The sequence below is a fragment of the Protopterus annectens genome, chromosome 7.part0 (genome assembly GCF_019279795.1).
Source record: "Protopterus annectens isolate FY-2018-M chromosome 7.part0, PAN1.0, whole genome shotgun sequence".
NCBI classification, from domain to species: Eukaryota; Metazoa; Chordata; order Ceratodontiformes; family Protopteridae; genus Protopterus; species Protopterus annectens.
The window spans coordinates 723170726-723189870 of NC_056739.1; the positions used below are offsets into that span (position 1 = coordinate 723170726).

The 19145-nt window shown below is 43.9% G+C and overlaps 1 protein-coding gene across 3 annotated transcripts in view; it reads left to right on the top strand.

Annotated features, from left to right (window-relative positions):
• PSMA4 (proteasome 20S subunit alpha 4) overlaps positions 1-19145 on the top strand; it is a 583478-nt gene that overhangs the window by 184790 nt on the left and 379543 nt on the right. For all 3 annotated transcript variants that reach the window (XM_044077245.1, XM_044077246.1, XM_044077248.1), the window contains one exon: positions 479-556. In XM_044077245.1, coding sequence (XP_043933180.1) covers positions 479-556 — 78 coding nt within the window. The remainder of the gene's footprint in view (positions 1-478; positions 557-19145) is intronic.

A 19145-nucleotide genomic window follows, 5' to 3' on the forward strand; every position in this document is an offset into this window, starting at 1 on the left:
GCCTTCTCTTACCTCACTATCCTTAACCGCTTTTTAACAAGCCGCCTCGCCTTTGTAACTGACCTATGTTTTTTTTATATGCTGCTGTTGTTTTTTTTTTTCCCAAGATGTGATGTATCTTTATATTGTATTTAGAACTCAACTATCTTCCTTTTTTTGCATTAACAATGTTCATATGTCTGTTATGTACTTGGAGCTTTTCTCCCCGGGCCTCCGCTGAAAATGGACATGTATCCAGTCGGACTCTCCCGGTTAACAAATGTAAAATAAATAAATAAATAAATAAATAAAATAATTGTGGTATCTGTGTGGTAGGCAGGACCTTTATTAAGAAGATCATTAAAGTGTGTAAACTGAGTGTTATGTGGTATTAGCTTTTCCATTCACTTTTCTGTTAATGCAATTCACAGCAGTGTAGAGAAAGTGCGTTGACAAGAGAAGGTTATATTTGATTAACACAAAATCTTTTATTCTTCAGAGACATGGCTTGCAGTGTTGCTGGAATAACTTCAGATGCTAATGTTTTGACAAATGAACTACGTCTGATTGCACAGAGGTATGTAACAAGTTTTAAACTGTTTCTCATAGTGTGACATACAGAATTCTAAAACAGCTCTTTAGATTCTGTGTGTGTCTGTGTGTGTCTGTGTGTGTCTGTGTGTGTCTGTGTGTGTCTGTGTGTGTCTGTGTGTGTCTGTGTGTGTCTGTGTGTGTCTGTGTGTGTCTGTGTGTGTCTGTGTGTGTCTGTGTGTGTCTGTGTGTGTCTGTGTGTGTCTGTGTGTGTCTGTGTGTGTCTGTGTTTGCATAATCCCCCCCCCCCCAAAAAAAAAAAAAAAAAAAACATCTTCTTGGACTTGTAGTGTTCTGTGTACATTTTGGAGACCAGTGGCACTGGGCTGCATTGTGCTTTCACCTGGGTAGATATCTTATGTCCATTGCTGTTTGAAATTTCTGCCTTTAATGATTTAACCTGTACATGGCTTTGTTGTGTGTAATAGGTTAAATAAATCTAATCTACAAAGCAATATACCCCAACCCTCATTTATTGTTATTCAAAGCAATTTGATAACACCTAGGAAGAAATCCAGGTAGTGTATTGTATAATGACCAGATGGAGACAGTGAACAAAGTCTGGACTGAATTTTAAGTGGGAGGGTTATTTGAAACTGTATCGTTTAGAGGGTTGTACATGCATACTACATAGTGATTTCCTGGTTCATTAACTAACCCCCCCTTTGTTTATTCTGGATCAACTTAAACTGTTTCTAAGTCAGTTACATGATCATGTGGAATACATCCTTGAGGTTAACCCTTTAGGGTGTTAAGAGGTGGCCTTAAAAGTTTTACTGATTTCAAAATTTGGAGGGATTAATACCCCTAAGTTTGCCCCTTATGCAATAGCTTCTCTGTTGGCTAAAGTCTAAATTTTCCTTGGTTTGAAACACTTTCTGGTGGTGATCCGGGAAGTGAAAACATTTGCACGGTGCACCCTCACTCTGGAGTATATGGAAGATTCCACTTCCATTAGTGCAGTGTTTTCTAAGAAGCCTTCTGTTAGTAGTTGGAGGGCTTGTATACACCTAGACATATTTTGATACCCTAGGATAATTTTGATTCTGAGTGGACGTTAGAAAGCTTAAATAGTTGCAAAAGGTACTTAAATAACAAAGTTATAGACTGAGTTTGAGAATCATGTAATGCATTGGATGATTGATGTTCTAAAATCTGATGAAGTTTTTTTACAAAAACAAAAAAATAAATAAAGCGCTAAATACATTTGTTTTTTAGCCTGAAGCGAGTCTCTCTGCTTTGACGCTATTTATTTACCTCTGTTGCCATTATTGTGGTGAAGAGCCCAAGCTAAATTTGTTGCACTTTTTTACAAGACTGCTTAAGACTCCAGATTTTTTGTGATAGTCTCCCTGTAGTGTAACGGATTTTATGGATGTCGTCACAGATTTCAGGTCATGTCTGGACACTAACTGTAGGATTGGTGTCTTTGAAACCCTCTAGTAAAGGAAACAAACTCTTCATATCTTGCTCTTCCCTGCTCCTGCTGCCTTCTCCAGATCTCATTGTAGCCATTTACACAAAGACATCTCCAGAGCAGCTTGAGTGTTTGGCAGTGTTATTCTTAGCCTTTTGGTGCAGCGAAATCATATATGTCTTGTTTTTATATATAATACATTCTTTACTGTTTGTCAGTATCCTTGAGCAGTGGGTAGTGATTGCAGGCTTCTCATGCGCATTGACAAATACATTTTTTTTTTCACATGTTTTTTCTCCCTTTCTACCTCTCATCTCATCCCCCTCCATACCTGGTCATTTCTTGGTCAACTGGCCCACTTGATGCAATTCTTTATTTCCATTTTCTGCAGTTTGTGCCAGAATAGAGTGTGCATTAGTATAGAGCTGATTTTTATTATTCTTGCTTGCTTACAGTTAGAACTACTTTTGAATTTAGCAATTGAGCTTCCTGGATTAGGAGCAAAAACCAGGTTTCAAAAAATGCAAGTTCTTCGTTCATAAAATTCCACTGCAGGACCCACATGAGTTGTAGTTAATTTGCTTAAGGTTGTCGTATCTTTCCAGCAACTCTTCCCTGTGTAAGAAATTCAGTTCCAGGACCCTAGAAGAGAGAAGAAACCAGCTTGGTGACAAGAGGCTTAAAACCTGCTGACCTGGGACTAGCCACTTCCTCCTTGGCACCTATGCCAGAAAAAGGCAAAAAGAAAAAAAGGGTCGTCTGAAGATCAGCTGGTTTTGGAGAACTTAGCCCCATCTAAAACCCCCGATGGTCTCTTCCCCAGCAGCATCTAGTATAGTTCTGAGTGTGAGTTATACCGTTTCCCCATGGGCAAGAGTCTTCAGGCCTTGCTGAAGGCGTATTGGTAGTTTTTCCTCGGAGAGAGAGGGCTCTCCAAATTGGTTTCCTGCAGAGCCCTCATCAGTGGTATCAGGCAGGTCCAACAGATCCCTCTGAAGTCCAACCCAGATTGATTGGGAGTATATGATGTTGGCTTTTGTTGAGGCCCAGTTTTGTTATGACATTCTCTTGGCCCTAACAGTGCCTACTGCGAGCCGAGACTTTACTTGGCCCGGAAGAGGAACAGTAGTAAGTTCTGGTACCAGTAGAGAAGGAATTGGCACAAACTGTCATGTCAGGCTCCTTGTTGTGAATAGATCCCCCCCCCCCAAGTCTCCCACTGTGGATAGAGATATGGACAAAGGGAGAGGTTCCCCTAAAATACCCTTTGGAGAATTCCTTACTCTCTAAGATTGTGGAAATGATGAGGTATAGGCAATCCTGGCCAGTTGACCCTACCTCTCCCAAGGAGCAGATCTTACAGGAGGCAACGTTACTCTTTTCCCTTAGCAGCATGGGTAGTCCTTCCCCAAGTAATTGTGATAATACACTTGATTTGTTTAGTTAATAATGTTAAAAACATGCAGTTGAAGACACAGTTCTCAAAAGTATTTAACTTAAATTGACCTCCTGGTCTCGTCTCTGAGTAGCATATAATATTGGTTATTCTCCTCCATAAGGGAGGCCTTACAACAAACTTCAGTAATTACAGACTGATAACCTTTATAAGTCTCATCTGCAGTCATGGCATGTATTATAACTGACCTCATAAACTGTGATATCAAGTTTTATTAGACTTGACCACCAACAGTTTTGTTTTGTGAAAGGCACATCCTGTCTATTAGCCTGGTAAATTTCTTTGAAAGAGTTACTGAGGTTGTAGATGGTGGCCATGCAGTGTATTTGGTGCATTTTGACTTGGTGAAGGCCTTTGACACCATCACCCTATGCAAGTCCAATACCTGCGCTAGTATTAGAATCAGACACCTAAATTTGTAAGTAACAGGTCAGTAAAACAAGGAGGAGGGGCAGGTTTATAACCCAGTGCCTCACAACCCTCTGGAATAAGCTTCCCCTGCAAATTAGGCAGCATGACTATCTTTATTTTAATGCAACATAAATGACTGGCTGGGTAGCGCAGTGTAGCAGCCTCAAAGCAAGAGGTTCTCTGGTTTGGTTCTCAGCTAGGTACCTTCTGTGCAGAGTTTGCATGTCCTCCCTGTATTTCTCTGTTTTTTCTCTGCTGCACAGAGTGCCTTTTACATGGGGGGTTGACTTTTAAATAGGGATGAAACAGAACAATTAGTTCAGATTTCTAAGTTATCCCTTGGCATATGATCTGTGACACCTAGTCTTACTGATTGATTGTCTATGTTTTGGTCACACACTGAAACCTGCCCAGAGCTTTCATCCCATGTTAGCAATACTCCACTAAACATGATGTTTTGCCTTCATGTTTTAAAAAGGCTTTCAGTAGGCACCTTACATTGAACTGTATAATAAAATCCCAGAGGTGTAAGCCTGAGTATTCACTCTCTAACTGCAGGTATTAACAGACTGTGAAGTATTGCTAAAAACTCTCATTTAATTCCAGAGTTGATGTTTTTGAATCAGTGGTCTACCAAAATTTAAGTGCAGAATGTGTTGCAGTTTTGTACCAAATGTCCCATTTAGCTGACCCCCTCACCCCCATATCTGGAATGGAAACCCTTCTGAATGTCCTTCAAGGATGCATCTGCAGTCATCACATATGGGTTATCCTGCCTCAGGCAGCCCTTCGGTCGGCCAGATTCCAAAGTCTGGGTCTGGCCTCGGCTGATGTCGCACTTTCCCTGACGTCAGAGCATCTGGGGTATAAAAGCATCAGCCAACGCCATTTTCCTCAGTCTTTCTTGCCACGTGGTGCCCGAAGCAGAAGCAGTTCGCAAGTGCCAGTCGGCCAGCTCCTGTGATTCAGCTACCGAAGACTTCGAAAAAGCTAAGTACCCCGTTGGGGACTCTTTCTTGCCTCAGCCGATGTCAGATAAAGTTAATAATTGTTTAACTTGTGGGAAACAAATACCTCATAAGGATTTCCACTCTTACTGCCTCCCCTGCCTAGGCCCAGACCACGACGTCTCGGCCTGTTCAGCCTGTGCTTCCTTCAACCGACAAACTCTTAGACGTCGGTCGGAGTTTGCAGAGAAATTCTTTGGGGCTAGTTTTGCTTACAAGATGCCGTCGGAGACTCCGACTTCGCATTTAGTTAAGAAACGGAAAGTCAAGGACCGACACACGCGGGCCGCTGTTACGGCTGAAACCACGGTCAGGCCTACCGTGAGTGTCTCGGTCTCGGCTGAAACCGAGTCCTTGGTACTTCCGATTACCAAAACCGCACAACCGACTACCTCGGCCCCGGAGGCCCCGGCCGAGTCGGTTATTGAATTACCTACTGAAACTGGTTTCCAGGAACCTTCCGACACCATTCCTTTAGACAAGTCTACTCCTGCACGTGGTGCAGCCAGACCTCCTGCATCCATGTCCATTAAGGCTTTCTCTAGGGCTAAAGCTGCTAAACTTACTAAAGCTTTGCCTCCCAAGGTTACCTCTCAGAGACCTTCTACTGGCTCACAGATTCTTAGCTTAGCAGAGGATCTTATCTCCTTAATTAGAGGTTCTCAACCTCATCCGGACAGGGACTCTCAACCACCTCCAGACAAAAGGCCCAGGCTTGAGCCCTCTGACCCCCACTCCTCAGATGAGTCCACTGATGGCTCTACTCTGTCAGACCACCAGGAGGAGGCTTATTCGGCCTACGAGGATTCTGATGCTGAAGAATCTATTCCCTCGGCCTCCCCTCCTGAAGAGTTTTCCTTTGGAGAGACATTACACTCTGAGAGAACATTTTCAATGGCAGGGTCAGGAATTCTCTGATTCTAGAAAGAGATTAAGGACCTTTTTGCATTTACCTCAGCATAGGCCTTTAGCTATACCTCCTGTTTTGAATGTCATTGATGATGTGTACTCTGATGCTAGTACAGTCCCTGACTCTCTCCCTCCGGCTCCTGCCAAACCTGATAGGTACTACAGGGTCCCGGACTCACATCTACACCTGTACAAGGCCCACTCTGCTGATCCAGAAACTATTTCCCAGGGCCCAAAAGGGGTTGCAGCTGCCACTACTAGAAATCCTCTACCCTCTGAAAGGGAGTCCAGAGCTTTAGAGAGCTGGGGTAAGAAAGTGTATACTTCTGCAACTCTTTCCATGAGGGCATTAAATTGTCAATTTCATATGATACAGTACCAAGAGTATTTGTTAGATGAATTGCATAAGAAACTGTCTTCTTCTGAACCCCTTGATCGCAAATCCCTTCAGGATCTGGTACATAACTCCCAGCAGGTTAGTAACCATTTCTTGCAGTGTGGTTATGATGCATTGGAAGCTTCATGTAGGTCAGCTATGACAGGTGCAGTTATACGTAGGCATGCCTGGCTGAAGGAACAATCTCTGCCAGACCATGTTAAAGCTAAGCTTTTGGATGCTCCTATGGAAAAGCAAAAATTATTTGGTTCCACGGCTCAAGAGGTCTTAAAGAAATTTGAAGAAAAGGCAAAATCTGTGCAAACAGTCAAAGACTTTCTGCAAGTCCAACCACCGAGATTCAGCAGAAATTGGCCTACTAAGAATTGGTCCTTTCTGGACTCAGACAGATCTCAGAGAGGCAGGAATAGGCGTGCCAGAGGTAGAGGGCAAGCTAGAGGCTCCTACAGAGGCCGTCAATGGCAGCCTCCCAACCAGAGAGGTAGTGCAGGAACTACAACTGCTACACCAGGACAGACTCAATGACTTTGTTTTGACTCCGCCGACCAGGGCTCAATTAGAAGCACCTTTGGGCGGAAAGCTTTCTTTATTTTCAAAAAATTGGCACAGCATTACAAGGGACACATGGACACTGCAAATAATAGACAAAGGATACAGGTTCCATTTCCACACATTGCCAAAAGAAAGGCATGCCAGACCTGCCACCAAATCAGAGGGCAGAGGCTTTGAAACAAATTTCCAACTTAATACAAATGAAAGCTATAGAAAAGGTACCTCTTTCAGAACAAGGCCAAGGATTTTACTCCAGATTATTCCTTGTTCCTAGAAAAGAAAATCAATGGAGGCCTATTCTCGACTTGTCCGCGCTGAATACTTACCTCATTGTGCCAAAATTCAAAATGCTGACTACAGCAACTCCTTCCCATGCTGGGCAAGGGGTCTTGGCTGGTGACTCTAGACCTCAAGGAGGCATACCTGCATGTCCCTATCAGACAAAGTTGCAGAAGACACCTCAGATTTCTTGCAGGGTCAGAGCATTATCAATTCTCAGCATTGCCCTTTGGCTTATCTACTGCGCCCAGAGTATTCACGAAATGCCTGGCATCAGTAATTGCACACTGCAGACTTCAGGGGATTCAAATTTACCCATATCTAGATGACTGCCTTATACAAGCGGACAGCAAGCAAACTTTGTTAAAGGACTTGGATTATGCCATCCACCTACTGCAGGCCTTGGGATATACAGTCAACATCCACAAATCGAGACTTGTTCCATCCCAAAGAATAACTTTTCTGGGTGCGGATCTAGACACAACCACCCAAATGGCCTTTCTCACAGAAGAAAAACAAAAACAACTACCGGATTACTTCAAGAATCTGACGAGACAAACTCAGCTGACTGCAAGGAAAATCCTGCAGGCCCTGGGTTACATGGCATCTTGCATTCTTCTGATTCCACAAGCAAGGCTGCATATGAGAAAATTACAATGGTACCTAAGGAGTTTATGGACTCAGCACAGTCACAGCTTAGAAACTTTGATCCCACTCATTCCATGCCTTCAAAAGGAATTTCTATGGTGGGCTCTAGCCTGCCAGTCAAACAGCGGGTTGCCCTTCAGCAAGCCAAGAGCCAACCAAACCATCACTACGGACGCTTCAGACCAAGGTTGGGGAGCACACATAGAGGGCAGATGTATCCAAGGGCTATGGTCACAAAGAGAGCTGCGCATGCACATAAACCAAAAGGAAATGCTGGCAGTGATACACGCAATCGAGGCCTTCAAACTTTTTCTTCATCAAGGCCACCTACTCATAAGGACAGACAACACCACAGTTATGTGGTACATAAACAAGCAAGGAGGCACCCATTCCTACCCTCTTTGCAGACTGGCAATGAATCTATGGGAACTTTCCTTGAAACTCAATATACAGCTGCAGTCCCAGTTCGTGCCAGGGAAGTACAATATACTGGCAGACAGCTTAAGCAGAAATACCATGGATGCACACGAATGGATGCTGCACCCAGACATCTTCTTACTCCTAACAAAATCATGGGGAAGGCCGGAAATAGATCTGTTCGCCTCCCCCCACAATCATCAACTGAAGAAATTCTGCTCAAGGACATACCACCCACAAGCATGGAAAGTGGACGCTCTCTTTCAGCTGGAAAGCTCTAACAGTGTATGCTTTTCCACCTCTCCCATTAATGACCAAGGTCTTACTGAAGATCAGGACAGAGCAGCCCAGAGTGATTCTGATAGCTCCAAACTGGTCAAGACAGCACTGGTGTACCCACTGTTAAAGAGCATGTCGCAGACGAAACCGTGGCCTCTCCCCCTATGGGCCACTTCTACTGACGCAGCACAATTTCAAGACTCTGCATTCCAAACTGAAAACCTTGCAGCTAACTGCCTGGAGAATACCATGACTCCTCCTCAGGATAAGCTATCCCAGAGAGTGAAGGATGTTATTATGGAAGCTCGCCGGCCTTCCACAAGGAAGGCATATTCAGCAAAATGGAAAAGATTTCACACTTGGAACACAGCAAAGGGCCTAGATGTGACAGTGATGAACATGGCACATATACTGGAATATTTGGCAGAATTGTTCCACAACGGCCTGTCTTACTCTTCCATTAAGATACATGCCTCAGCAATTTCAGCAGAATACAATGTTAATCCACCTGTCTTCTCTCATCCTCTCCTGAGACAGTTTCTAAGAGGAATCAAAAACATCAATCCTCCAAGGAAACCACCTCTACCTACTTGGGACCTTAACTTCGTGTTGGAAAAACTAACACTTCCTCCCTTTGAACCAGCAGCATCGGCAGATCTACAGTTTCTGTCTTGGAAAACTGCCTTCCTTCTGGCCATAATGTCAGCAAGAAGAGTATCTGAGTTACAAGCTCTAATGGCAGTACAGCCATTTCTTATCTGTCATCAGGACAGAGTTTCTTTGAGAACCAATCCTACATTTATGCCAAAGGTGGTATCCAGGGTATCTTTGAACCAAGCTATTCACTTGCCTACATTCTTCCCACAAAAACAAAATAAAGGGGAGAAGCTTCTGCACACCCTGGACATACACAGACAGTTGCGCTACTACTTGGACAGAACTAAAAGTTACAGAAAGACTGACCAGCTGTTTGTAGCATATGCTGCTGGGGCACAAGGAAAAGCAATTTCCAAACAGACAATTTCAAAATGGATAGGAAATTGCATTCGTTTTTGTTACTCCTTTCATGGAAAAACTGTGCCAGCTAACATTAGACCTCATTCCACGAGAGCCACAGCCACCACCACAGCCTTCCTTAGAAGGGTGGCTACCAAGGACATTTTAGAAGCTGCTACATGGAGCTCCGTGCATACATTTGCCAAGCATTACAATTTACCTTTATACTCCAGATCCAGAGCAGGCTTTGCTAAGGCAGTCCTGCAGGGTATCTTAGCTACACCATCCTTTACTTAGTACCTCCACCCCCAGATTGGCTGTGGTATTCTACCCATATGTGATGACTGCAGATGCATCCTTGAAGGACATAGTACAGTTTTGTACCTACCATAAATGTAGATGTCCGATAGGTATGCATCTGCAGTCAGGTTTACCCTCCCTCCTTCCCCTCTGTGGTATACTTCTTGGGTACTTACCCTCTTATAACTAGCTGGGGGGATCTATTATGGTGTATTTGTTTTTTATAGTACTGTGCATGTTTGGATTTGTTTTTGCAATGCATATCTCCAAATTTTAGCCTTCCTTAGAGGGCACCTGATATCTGGGGCAAGAAAAACTGAGGAAAATGGTGTTGGCTGATGCTTTTATACCCCAGACGCTCTGACGTCGGGGAAAGTGTGACATCAGCCGAGGCCAGACCCAGACTTTGGAATCCGGCCAACCGAAGGGCTGCCTGAGGCAGGACAACCCATATGTGATGACTGCAGATGCATACTTATCGGACATCTACATTTATGGTAGGTACAAAACTGTACTTTTCAGTGCAAGAAGGGCAACAGAAGTCCCTAAATGTAGATTGTGTTTCTCTGTTAAATCTGACCTTTCCTGTAAGCTGCTGTTCACTATTGTAAACATGTATATGGGTAATACAGCCAGGCGAGGATAATCAATGTAACTCAGACAGCCAGAACGATACAGTTTGTACATGTTTTGTACTAAGTTTATTGTGGATCATCGCACTTACCATGCTGGCAAAAACACCCAAGTTTACCATTCACTGTTCTGGTTTCTGGAAAGACATGCTAACAGTATTATTGATAATGCTACTATCCCGACCACCTGAGTGCCATTTTCCTAACTGTGTTGTGTGGAATGTAAGTGCCCAACACTAATCATAAATGCAAATCGTCATTAGAATTGGTGAAACACTGCAATAAACTGCCTTGTTTTTCTTAAGATTCGTTATTTTTGTTTGAGACTTCTACAACAGCCCCTGTTTTGAGACGGACTTTGAACTTGCTTTATGACAAGCTTTTGCAGTCATTAATATGCGTTGGCAATGAGTGTGTGTACTTTTATCAGTATAGACAGCAGTATAGACTGTGAAAGTGTATGTTTGTACCTTTGTGATGCTGTTTGTGCAGATTGGATGTTCAAAAGAATAAATTCCACATCTTGAAAGCTCATTTTGTTGATCTGTTTCACTTGTCGCAGAAGATGGTTACAGCTGTAGTTTTCCACTTTTAACTGATGAAAATAAGAAAAACCCTGTGGAAGTCAACTCGGCAAATGAGATTATAATTTGAAGTTAAAGATGTCCCAAGGCCATTGAGTAGTATGACCATTTTAGACCTTGCCTTTCCCCTCCCTCAGGTTGTTTACTCCTTTATCTAGGAGGTCCATGTCAGTCAGCTCCGGAGTAAGTTTGTGGATACCCATCCAGTCCATCCATCCATCCACTCCTTTTTCCCATTTATGCACATGGAATCGGGATGTCACTTAAGTGATGATCTAGAGCCAGTGATCATACCTTTGGATGGCTAGCCCTTCCACAGTTGTTCTTTCATACCACACATACATATGGCCTATTGAGAGTGTCCAATCCACCTACTGCATGTCTTTTGAATGTAGGAGGAAACTTGCAGCATCCAGACAAAACCCTCTCAAACACAGGGAAGACTTGCAGACTCTGTATGGAAGGTATCCAGCTGTTAAGCGAACCTGAGAGCCTCTTGCTGTGAGGCAACAGCACTGTCAGATGCTCCACTGTGACGCCTAAAATGAAGATGGTCACACTGCTCAGTTTGCAGGGGAAGTTTTATTCCAGAGGTTTGGGAGACACAAGGTTATAAACCTGTCCCTCCACCTTTTTTTTATTGACCTGTTGGTGAAAAATTAGGAGCCGGACTCTGGTGTAGGTGCAGCTATTAACTTGCAGCAATACAGAATGTCTAGGATAGTCAGGCTTCTAATAGAGAGGTAAGTAAGGCAGAGATTGCACTTTAAAAGACTGTGGTTCCTGAGCTGGGAAAATGAAACACTTTGTTGTAGTTACTGTCACTTACTGTAAGAGTTAGACATGGCAGTTAAGACTTCAGCAGTAGCACTAAAAACGGATGAGGGAATGTCAACTTCTTGAGAAAGTCGAAAGGTCAGATTTATGAAGTATAATCCAATTTTGATTGGGTTGTCAGGCCATACAGGCAGTCCCCAGGTTAAGGACGAGATCCATTTTTTCTGTCCTTGAGTCAAATTTGTATGCAAGTAGAAACAAGTACATACGGTTCTTATTAAATATCACTTAGTCAAATGTTTGCCTCAGTTTAGTATTTATTTTACTTTTTTTTTTTCCATATAAAATACTTTAGAAATGCTTCCAAATAAAAAAAAAAAAATCTTAAAAATAGATACTGTATACTGTAGTAGTAATACTGTTAGTACAGTGTAATAGTACAGTAGCAATCTTTATACACTACAGTGCAGTAGAACATTCCAAACAAAAAAAAAATTAAACGTACACCTTTTTAAGCTTCACTTCAGATTTCTGCACTACAGGCATCACCTACAATGTTTTTGTGCTCTTTCCTGAACTTTCAGACGTCCTGCTGTCACCTAGACCCTAGTGAGCCACAGTATCATTTGCCCATTCTGCTGTACACTACAGTAACTGCTTCAATACTGTACTGTACTGTACTGTACAAGACGGGTCTTGACCAGTCAGATCACCAGCACAGCGATCTCTTAACCAATTGGATCCCTTTTTCTTCATGAAGGTGGAAGTAACTACTCTAACAAGATGTGCATGCAGCTTCACAAATGGGGGCGAATGGGGAAAAGGAAAACGCAACATAATTCTTCATTTTCAAGGTAAGGTTTGGGCAGCTTTAAGGATTTTTATTTATTTTCAGCCCGTTCTTATCTATGGGTTGTCCCTTGTGTCAGATGTCTGTAACCCAGGGACTGCCTGTATATTGTTTATGGCTCAGTACATAATTTAGCAGAGATTTAGTCCAGTGCAAAAATATAGACCTGATGATGTTAGTTTTCATTCATCCTCATTGTATGGGACTCTGAACTGGCCTCGGATCCGACTCTGCCATTACTGCAGCTCACAGAAGCCTACAAACTCTTGAGCTCTTCCTTACCCACAATGTTCTGGTGCCCTCTCACCTCGGATCTCATTTGCCGCTTTCACGAACAGACGTAGATGTTCATCGTGCATACAGCTGCAGTCATAACAGATGGGGTATCCTGCTATCAGGCGGGTCCTCGGTCGGCCGAATTCCAAAGTCTAGGTCCGGCGTCGGTTGTCTTGCTTCCTCCCTGACGTCAGTGCGGCAGGGATATAAAAGAGGCAGCTGACGCCATTTTCTTCAGTCTTTCTTGCCGCGCGGTGCCCGAAGTAGAAGCAGTTCGCAAGTGCCGGTCGGCCAGCTCCTGAGATTTACGAAAGTATTTCAGCCGAAATCTTCTTGAAGGCTAAGTACCCCATTGGGGAAACTTTTCTTGCCTCAGACCGATGTCAGACAAAGTTAATAATTGCATTTCATGTGGGAAGCAAATACCGCATAAGGATTTCCACTTTTACTGTATACCTTGTTTAGGCCCAGGCCACAACGTCTCGGCCTGCCGTTTTTGTGCTAGATTCAACAAGTGCACTATTAAGCGTCGGGCGGAGTTCGCCCTTCACCTTTTTGGCAAAAAATTTAATTATATTATGTCGTCGGATACTCCGACTCCGGTTTTGAGCAAAAACCGCAAAGATAAGGACCGGCATACGAGGTCCGCACCACCTACTGATACCACGCAAAGGCCGACTACCGGTTCTCCGGTACTCAGCAAGGTGCCTACGCAGCCCCTGAGTACCGATGACGATGCATTACCGGTGTCTTCAGTACCCGAGGTCGCAGGCTCCTCTGCCCCCATTCCTACTACAGATACCGACGCCATTCCTGGCGGGGAAACTCAGAATTTAGACAGGCCTGCCATTTCTCAAGGGGTCTTCAGGCCTTCCTCCTTCTCTATTAAAGCCTTCACTAAATCTAAAACAGCCATGAAAACCAAAAAACAGGTTCCTCAGACACCCTCTCAAGGCACCATGCCTAAAAAACAGATGCTTAAAATGGCTGTGGATTTGATTACTCTTATCAGGGGTTCTCAACCCCCCTCTGACAAAAGGCCCAGATTAGAGGAAGACTACCCTTCCTCAGATCAAGCTTCTATTACCTCAGAACTATCTGAGGACCAGGATTGTGCTTATTCTCCATTCGAAGACTCTGATGCAGAGGAGTCTATTCCCTCGGTCTCCCCTCCTGAGGACTTCTCTTTTGGGGAAACCCTGCATACATTGAGGGAACACTTTCACTGGGAAGGCCAAGATTACTCAGATTCCAAGAAAAGGCTCAGGGAATTTCTTCTGCTCCCCCAGCATAGGCCTCTGGCTATCCCTCCTGTTTTAGATATATCGGATGATGTGTACACAGAAGCCAGCCTTAATCCTGATTCTTTGCCTCCAGCTCCTGTTAAACCAGACAGGTATTACCGGGTTCCTGATTCTCACCAGTTCCTATATAAAAGCCATACTGCTGACCCAGAAACTATTTCACAGGGTCCCAAGGGAATTAAGGCCTCCACTGCTAAAAACCCATTACCTTCAGAGAGAGATTCCAGATCTTTAGAAAGGTGGGGGGAAAAAGGTGTACACCTCAGCCATTTTAACCATGAGGGCATTAAACTGTCAGTTCCATATGTTAAAGTATCAACAGTTTTTGATATCTCAGCTGAAAAGACACAACCAGAACAACCAGATTTAAAAGAGTTGCAGGATTTGTTGCATGGTGCAGAGCAAGTGGGTAAACATACCTTGCAGTGTGGTTTTGATGCTTTAGAGGCCTCATGTAGAGCTGCTGTTATGGGGTCTGTTATACGTAGGCATGCTTGACTCAAAGAGCAAACCTTACCAGATCATGTCAAAGCTAAATTATTAGATGCACCTCTTCACAAAGATGTATTGTTTGGTGTTAAAGCAGAGGAGGTGCTAAAGAAAATGGAGGAAAAAGCGAAATCAATGCAAACAGTGAAAGATTTCCTGCAGTGTACAGCCTCCACGTTTCAGCAGAAACTGGCCTTCAAACAATTGGTCCTTTCCAGCCACGGACAGACCTCAAAGGGGCAGATACAGGCGTCCAATGGGTAGAGGGCAACCTCAAGGATCTTTCAGAGCCAGACAGTGGCAAGCACCAACCCCAAGAGGTGGAGAAGATAGATCACATTCTTTTAGAAAGCAGACACAATGACTTCCCCCTACACCTGCCAAGCAAAGCTTTAATGGCAGCACCTTTGGGCGGAAAACTGACATTATTCTCAGAACATTGGCATATTGTTACAAAAGACAAATGGAGTCTGGACATTATAGATACAGGCTACAGGTTCCACTTTCACACCCTTCCAAAAATGAGAGGCAGGCTACAGGTTCCACTTTCACACCCTTCCAAAAATGAGAGGCATGCCAAACCTGCCACAAAATCAAAGGGCAGAGGCACAAAACCAAATTTCATCTCTCATGGACATGAAAGCAATTCAAGAGGTACCTGCAAAAGAACAAGGTCAAGGGTTTTATTCCAGACTATTCCTGGTACCAAGGAAAGACAAATATTGGAGACCTATCTTTGACCTATCCATCCTAAACACATACGTACAGGTGCCAAAATTCAAGATGCTCACATTACAGCAGCTTCTTCCCATGCTGGGCAAGGAGTCTTGGCTGGTAACATTGGACCTCAAGGAGGCATACCTGCATGTCCCTATCAGACAAGATTGCGGAAGATACCTCAGATTTCTTGCAGGTTCAACCCATTACCAATTCTCTGCATTGCCCTTTGGCTTATCTACTGCGCCCAGAGTGTTTACGAAATGCCTGGCATCAGTAATCGCCTTCTGCAGACTACAAGGGATACAAATCTACCCATATCTGGATGACTGCCCGATCCAAGCGGACAACAAGGACATACTACTGCAGCACCTGGCTTTTGTAATAAAACTGTTGAAATTCCTGGGATACACAGTCAACAAAAAGAAATCAAAACTAATACCCTCTCAACAAATAATTTTCCTGGGTGCCAACTTGGATACAACCACCCAGATGGCCTACCTCACGCCAGACAAGCAAGGGCAACTGTCTCAGTACTTCAGAAAAATGGCAACGTACACCAGGCTAACTGCAAGGAAAGTCCTGCAGGCTCTGGGATTCATGGCATCTTGCATCCTACTTATCCCATGTGCAAAGCGGGAAACTTCAGTGGTACCTAAAAAACTTATGGTCTCAACACAGCCACAGCTTGGAAGCAATTATACCACTCATTCCATGCCTTCAAAAGGAATTTATGTGGTGGGCTCAAGCTTGCCAAAGAAACACAGGTCTTCCTTTCTGTGTACCTCAAGCAACTCAAATCATCACAACAGACGCCTCAGACTACGCCTGGGGAGCACACATGACAAATCAGCGCATTCAGGGAAAATGGGCACGAAAAGAGAAGCTCCTTCACATCAACCAAACGGAAATGCTAGCCGTGCAAAAGGCTATTATGACCTTCAAAGACCTACTGCATCCAGGCCAGCTATTGATAAGGACAGACAACACCACAGTGATGTGGTACATAAACAAAGGGGGGAATTCATTCATACCCCCTGTGCAGGCAAGCCATGACCCTATGGAACACAGCACTGGAATTGAAAATTCAATTACAGGCACAATTCCTGCCAGGGAAGGAAAACACACTGGCAGACAACCTAAGCAGAATTATGACAGATCCACATGAATGGAAGTTGCATCCTCAAATTTTCACAAAGATAACTCCGGCATGGGGACAGCCAGACATAGATCTCTTTGCTACACACAGAAATTGCCAGTTGAAAAAATTTTGTTCAAGGACCTGTCATCCACAGGCCTGGAAAGTGGACGCACTTTCCTTCAATTGGGCAACATTGACAGTCTATGCCTTCCCGCCTCTTCCTCTGCTGCCCAAAGTTCTATTAAAAGCCAGAGCAGAGAGGCCGAAAATGATTCTCATTGCTCCAGACTGGCCAGGGCAACACTGGTATCCGCTCCTGAAGAGCCTGACGCATTCCCCACCATGGATCCTACCTCTAGTCCCTCTTCTGTTGTCCCAGCACAACTACAAAACTCTTCACAGCCATCTCAAAACTCTAAATCTAGCTGCATGGAGAATTCCTTGATTTCACAACAGTTTCTCCTCTCCAAGGAGGTGCAGGATGTCATCTTGGAGGCCAGAAGACCTTCTACTAGAAAGGCCTACTCCGCCAAATGGAAAGGATTTTGTGCCTGGGACAGTATCCTTGGGTAATAAATATACCTCAGATTTTACAGTATCTAGCCGAGATGTTAAACAATGGACTTTCCTTCTCCTCCATCAAGATCCACGCTTCAGCCATTTCTGCACAATACAACACAGATCCTCCTTTATTCTCTCATCCTCTCTTAAGGCAGTTCCTCAGAGGGGCAAAGAATATAAAACCCCCAAGAAAACTACCAGTCCCTGCTTGGGACCTCAACTTCGTATTGGAAAAGCTGACCCTTCCTCCCTTCGAGCCAGCTTCTTCATCAGAGTTACAGTTCTCGTCATGGAAAACAGCCTTTCTTCTGGCTATCACCTCAGCTCGCAAGGTTTCGGAGCTACAGGCCCTCATGGATGTGCAACCATTCATCATTTTCCATCAGGACAGAGTTTCCTTACAAACCAACCCTACCTTTATGCCAAAGGTAGTATCCAGTGTAGCTTTGAATCAGACTATCCACTTTACCTACCTTTTATCCAAATCCACAGAACAAAGGGGAAAGACTACTACATTCCTTGGACATTCACAGACAACTTTGTTATTATTTGGACCGGACAAAGCCATTCAGGAAATCTGACCAGCTCTTTGTGTCCTATGCTGCAGGTGCTCAAGGAAAGGCTATTTCCAAACAGACCATTTCAAAATGGATAGCCCACTGCATACGCTTTTGTTACTCATTTCATGGAAAAACTGCCTGCATGTGTCCGATCCCACTCCACCACTGCCACAGCTACCTCTGCAGCCTTCCTCAGGGGGGTCCCTACCAAGGATATTTTGGAAGCAGCCACCTGGAGTTCAGTGCACACTTTCTCCAAGCACTATCACCTCCCACTATACTCTAAATCTAGAGCGGGCTTTGCCACAGCAGTCCTGCAGGGCATCCTAGCCCCTCCTAGTTCCACTTAGTGCCTACCACCCTTACTTAGCCTTGGGATTCTACCCATCTATTATGACTGCAGCTGTATGCACGATGAACATAGTACAGTTTTGTACCTACCATAAATGTAGATGTTTGAGTGCTTATACAGCTGCAGTCCAGGTTTCCCTCCCTCCAACCCTCTTAGGACAGGCCTTATGACAAACCCTTTTCATATAACCTTTTGGGGTACTCTTTTATGGTGTATTTGCTTGCAACTACTGTTTTTGATTTATCAACATTGCATTTTTGCATAACATTATGTTTGCCTTCCTTCTGGGGGCACCTGACATCTGAGGCAAGAAAGAAAATGGCGTCGGCTGCCTCTTTTATACCCCTGCCGCACTGACGTCAGGGAGGAAGCGAAGACAACCGACGCCGGACCTAGACTTTGGAATTCGGCCGACCGAGGACCCGCCTGATGGCAGGATAACCCCATCTGTTATGACTGCAGCTGTATAAGCACTCGAACATCTACATTTATGGTAGGTACAAAACTGTACTTTGCTGACAGCTCTCAAGCATTCTTTGGGTGATAGTACATTTTTTGATCATATCTTCTTTCTGTTATTTCTACATCTCTTTAGTGTGTTTTCTATTGTAATCTCCATGTGAACTTTCACGACATTTTCGGTCCTGTCTTTGTTACAGTCGTTGGTATTTTTCCCTGTCCTCTTTCAACTAATTAGCCTTTCCTCCCTGTGACTGTTGGTCTTCTTCATTACCATTGTTGGTATTTTCTTCCCCCTTTTTCCTTTAAAAAAAAAATCTAACTATTTTTATTTCTCCTTGCTGCGTGTGTGTGTGTTGTATTCTACATACAGAATACTATTATTCTTGGACATGTCTGAGAAAGGGTTTAAGAAGTGCAGGCAATGTGGACCCCAGGTGCCCTTTTCATATGGGCATTCCTTGAGTGTTTACCGTCTGTCACTGGATCCCCTCAACCAGCAATGTGACATCTGTGAGGCCTTTAATCCTCACACCATCATAGAATGTAAAAATAAACTGATCTTGAAAAGGCTGTTGCCCTCATCATTCTCACAGGCTATTTCTGGAGCCAACCCTTTGATCTCCAAGCGTAGAGATCATTTCAAATGATCCAGATCGGCTGAAGCTCCTTCATCAGAACTGAAAAAGAAGGTGTCTAGTGTGAATCCGAAGTCTCCAATGGCATCTAAGTCTTCAGATCCGACAAACCTAGTCTCACCAGACCCTAGCAGCAAGTTGGCTTCAGATTTTAAGACCTTGGATCT